This window comes from Procambarus clarkii, chromosome 27 (genome assembly GCF_040958095.1).
Source record: "Procambarus clarkii isolate CNS0578487 chromosome 27, FALCON_Pclarkii_2.0, whole genome shotgun sequence".
NCBI lineage: Eukaryota > Metazoa > Arthropoda > Malacostraca > Decapoda > Cambaridae > Procambarus > Procambarus clarkii.
Genome location: NC_091176.1, coordinates 38,861,746 through 38,866,621, shown reverse-complemented (window position 1 = coordinate 38,866,621; position 4,876 = coordinate 38,861,746). Strand labels below are relative to the sequence as shown.

The 4,876-nt window shown below is 40.3% G+C and overlaps 1 protein-coding gene across 1 annotated transcript in view; it reads right to left on the bottom strand.

Annotated features, from left to right (window-relative positions):
* Positions 1–2,393, bottom strand: part of LOC138369247 (uncharacterized) — a 6,031-nt gene extending 3,638 nt beyond the window's left edge. Inside the window, exon 1 of the mRNA XM_069332186.1 lies at positions 2,059–2,393. Coding sequence (XP_069188287.1) covers positions 2,059–2,393 — 335 coding nt within the window. The remainder of the gene's footprint in view (positions 1–2,058) is intronic.
* Positions 2,394–4,876: the final 2,483 nt, after the last annotated feature.

The following is a 4,876-nucleotide window of genomic DNA, read 5'->3' as shown; positions in this document are numbered from 1 at the left end:
ATAAGAGTTCTTAGTGATTATAATATATATATATATATATATATATATATATATATATATATATATATATATATATATATATATATTATATATTATATATATATATATATATATATATATATATATATATATATATATATATATATATATATATATAATATATATATATATATATATATATATATATATATATATATATATATATGCAAACAAGCCTGAATGGTCCCCAGGACTATATGCGAATGAAAACTCACACCCCAGAAGTGACTCGAACCCATACTCCCAGAAGCAACGCAACTGGTAACTACGGGGCGCCTTAATCCGCTTGACCATCACGGCCGTCAAAAGGAAGTGATAGCCGAGGCTATTTGAGCCACTTCCCCGACGGCAACTCGGATGGTAATCTTGGGCATAGCATTTCACCAAATCACCTCATTCTTTGGGGCACACGTGAGGAACACAAATGCAAATAAGCCTGAATGGTCCCCAGGACTATATGCGAATGAAAACTCACACCCCAGAAGTGACTCGAACCCATACTCCCAGAAGCAACGCAACTGGTAACTACGGGGCGCCTTAATCCGCTTGACCATCACGGTCATTCATATATATATATATATATATATATATATATATATATATATATATATATATATATATATATATATATATATATATATATATATATATATATATATATATATATATATATATATATATATATATATATATATATATATATATATATATATATATATATATATATATATATATATATATATATATATATATATATATATATATATATATATATATATATATATATATATATATATATATATATATATATATATATATATATATATATATATATATATATATATATATATATATATATATATATATATATATATATATATATATATATATATATATATATATATATATATATATATATATATATATATATATATATGTGACCGAAAAGGTAAGATTAATAATTCTAACACGAATCTTCTGAATATTTCTTATGTTTTTCTTCAATGTCGGTAGTAATAAAAATAACAATTCTCCAAAATTAATTTTGTAATTGTCTGATGCCTGAACGCGTTTTGTAATTCGTATTACATTTTCAAAGACATAATTTGCACACAAATTCGTTGTATTTATACTCTATTGGATGAGGTGATATGGTACAAAAGTTTTGGGTGAGGTGACAAACGCAAGACAGAACACGGAACAATGAGTATAAATTGGATAAGTGAACATATGAATGGAAGTAACTGCAGAAGGTCTATTGGCTCATACTTCCTCTTGCTCCTTCCATATTGGTTCGGGTTCTTGAAGTAGGTAGAATATAGTTGTGCATTAATTGGCTGTTGATTGCTGGTGTTGACTTTTTGATGTGTAGTGCCTGGCTGATGTCAAGCCGCCTGCTATCGCCGTACCTATCGATGATTTCTGTGTTCTTTATTAAGATTTCTCTGGTGATGGTCTGGTTGTGAGAAGCGATTATGTGTTCCTTGATGGCTCCCTGTTGCTTATGCATTGTTAGTCGCCTAGAAAGAGACGTTGTTGTCTTGCCTATATACTGAGTTCTTTGGGGCTTACAGTCCCCAAGTGGGCATTTAAAGGCATAGACGACGTTGGTCTCCTTCAAAGCGTTCTGCTTGGTGTCAGGCGAGTTTTTTTATGAGTAGATTGGCCGTTTTTTTGGTTTTATAATAAATTATCAATTGTATATTCTGATTTTTGTCTGTAGGGATGACGTTCCTATGAACAATATCTTTCAGGACCCTTTCCTCCATTTTATGAGCCGTCGAAAAGAAGTTCCTGTAAAATAGTCTAACTGGGGGTACAAGTGTTGTGTTGTTGACTCTTTAGAAGTTGCATGGCGTTATAACTTTTCATTTTATGATGTCTTCAACGAAACCGTTAGAGAAGCCTTTGTTGACTAGGACTTGCCTTACCCTACAGAGTTCTTCATCGACTTCTTTCTATCCTGAGCTGTGGCTTATAGCATGGTCGACGTAAGCATTGACAACACTCCTCTTGTACCTGTCTGGGCAGTCACTATTGACATTAAGGCACATTCCTATGTTTCTTTCTTTGGTGTAAACTGCAATATGGAAGCTTCCACTCCTTTCCATGACAGTTACATCCAGAAAGGGCAGCTTCCCATTGTTCTCCCTCTCGTACGTGAAACTCAACACAGAAATCTGCTCAAATGCCTCCTTTAGCTGCTGCATATCTCTGACATCAGGTACCTGTGTAAAAATGTCGTCAACATACCTGCAGTACATGGCGGGTTTCCAGCCCATGTCAACTAAGACCCTCTGTTCGATGGTGCCCATATAGATGTTCGCAAACAGGACACGTAGGGGAGAACCCATGGCGACCCCATCTACTTGCGTATTGTGACGGAGTTCCCCCCCTTATAATTCTCCCACGCCTGCAGTAAGAGTCATGTCTACTTTTCCCAAGCGTTCTCTACGTTGCAGGCTACAATTTGATATATGGGAGAGAGTGAAGTGTTCTTGGAGAGCCGAGAAATTTGCGAAATAGTAATATTTTGGCCTGTGGTATAGGCCCTTTAGGGAGCCAAGATGGCGCTTGCTTCCCTGATCTCCCGCCAAAACCGTGTGACGTCAGTGGCACCGGATTGGTCACCGACAGCAATGTGGCACCGGGAGCCAATGAAAACTTCCCGTGGCAAAAGTGACGTCACGAAGGAAGGGGGTCCGGCCCGCGAGCCGGGCTGGCGCCAGCAGTCAGACACGACACGTCATAGAGGTCGGACGTGCGACGAGAGGTCCTGTCAGTTGGACAGTTGTTTGTCGCTCCCGTGGATTTACGCGTCACCTGAAGTCCGCCAGTACTCTGAGAAGTCTTCCCTAGTTCATGTGTTGAACCAGAAGAGGGAATTGACGGTTATTTGAGCAACAAGTGCTCCAGTCAGGTACTGTGCCAGTAGCAGTGAAGCCGTGCAGTGACGTATGTGGCGTCTATGGCAATTCACCAGTTCGTGACAGCATAGTGGCAGACAGAGCCACTGGGTAGCTGAGGAAGAGAGGACTATTTGGGGAAACCGGACGACTGTAGCTGAGACGTTGGCGACAGCCGTTGCTGGGAGAAGAACACGGCCAGGAGACCGACTCCAATCTTCAAGAAGTTGAGAAGGAGGATGGACCTGCAGTGAGGAGGCACGGAGACGACGCGCTAAACGGTGGGACGACGAGAGGCTCTGGTAGGACACGACGACGTGTAGTGTGGGGGCGTTCCCGACACGAGGACCAGGAACTACATCTCGACTCTCATCGGAGGATAGGGTGAAGTAGGTGTTTCTAGTTCCCTCCCCATTCCCCTTTAGTTAGCTATGTTATTTGGCTATATTATCTAGCCTGAGGATTTTATATGTCGTGAGCAAGTCTCACCCATGTCACGATAAAGCACCAGTGTGCTAGACAGTACTATCAAGAGTACTTGAAATATTCATGTTGATTATTGGTGTGTACAGGCACCAGGAACAAGTGATAAATTTACTGTGTTGTGTATATCTTTCTATAGATTTTGATATGAACATATAGTGGTAAATTATATATAATATTATGCCAGTATTTGAAAGTTAGGCTGTGCGCCCAGAAATCATTTATTTTCCATGTATTGATATTTGATGTGACTACATTATATATGCTATGTTCATGCAGTGATAAGTCGTTTGTGAGTACAGTGAATTATTGAGTTATTGCCCACGAGAGAAAGTACTGAAAACTCCAGTGTTAATATTTCATAATATATTGTTGGATGAATAACAGTGTAAGACCATTACAGTGAGTCATTATAGCATTAATTGTAGAAAAGACTGTTTGAGCCTGAGTACAGTGTAACCAAGTGATACGTGCTATTGTAGCCAATATCGTGTGTGCGAGTTCATAGTAATATTGGAGAACTTAAGGAAACAGCGCGCGTGAATCTGAAAACAAGCAAAGAGCTTCCGCGCGCGGGCCAGCGATCAGCTGTTCTTGACACTTGATGAGGAGGGGAGGTGTTGCCCCCATAGTGATCGCATAGTATCCGTGGGAACTTCCGGCCGCGTCGGGATCAGTTGACTTATTCGTTGTTGTTTGGCCTTTGTGACATCTTTCATACATTTTAAGTAAAATACAAAACTATCTTGGTGTTTATATCATTCCCTCCATTGATCTTGTGGTTATACTATACCTGTAAGCATAGAGTGATAAAAATAAGTACCTGCCTGATTCCTGATCTTTGAGTGTGACCTTGCCAAGGCTACCACTAAATACACCAAGTCCACTGATGGTGTTACTGGCCACCTAAAACACCAGTTGGCGACCTTGTGGGTAACCGTAGAGCCCGATTGTTGGGGAGGGCACACGACAGTCAAGTGCACGAGTCGTGTTCTCACTCTTTCTTAATAAGAGGCCGTTAAGATTGACTGGGAGACTCTCCTGGCGTGCAGTGGCGCCGTGAGGATCGAGGGAAGACCCGCAGGGCTACGGTGAGTGACCTTGAGCATAACTATTGCTCACCCCAGACTAGAGAGAAGAGAGGTGAAACCCCAACATTGGCGACCTTGCCAGGATACAGATCGGAGTAAAGGTTGCAGTGGTGGTACTTGGCAGTGGTGTTAGAGATCAGGCGCAGGTTATCACTCGTAGCACAAGATGGAGGATGATAAAGTAGCAAGGTTTATTGATTCTAGAGACGTACAGGTGCTGGAAGAGTGCACCAAGGCACAGTTACAGGCTATAGCGGATCATTTTGGAATAAAGCTGAAATCTGCCCGAGTTGGTGAAAGAAGACTAGAGATAATGGCTCAGCTCAGGGCTCGAGAGGAAGCTTTGGGGGAGGAACG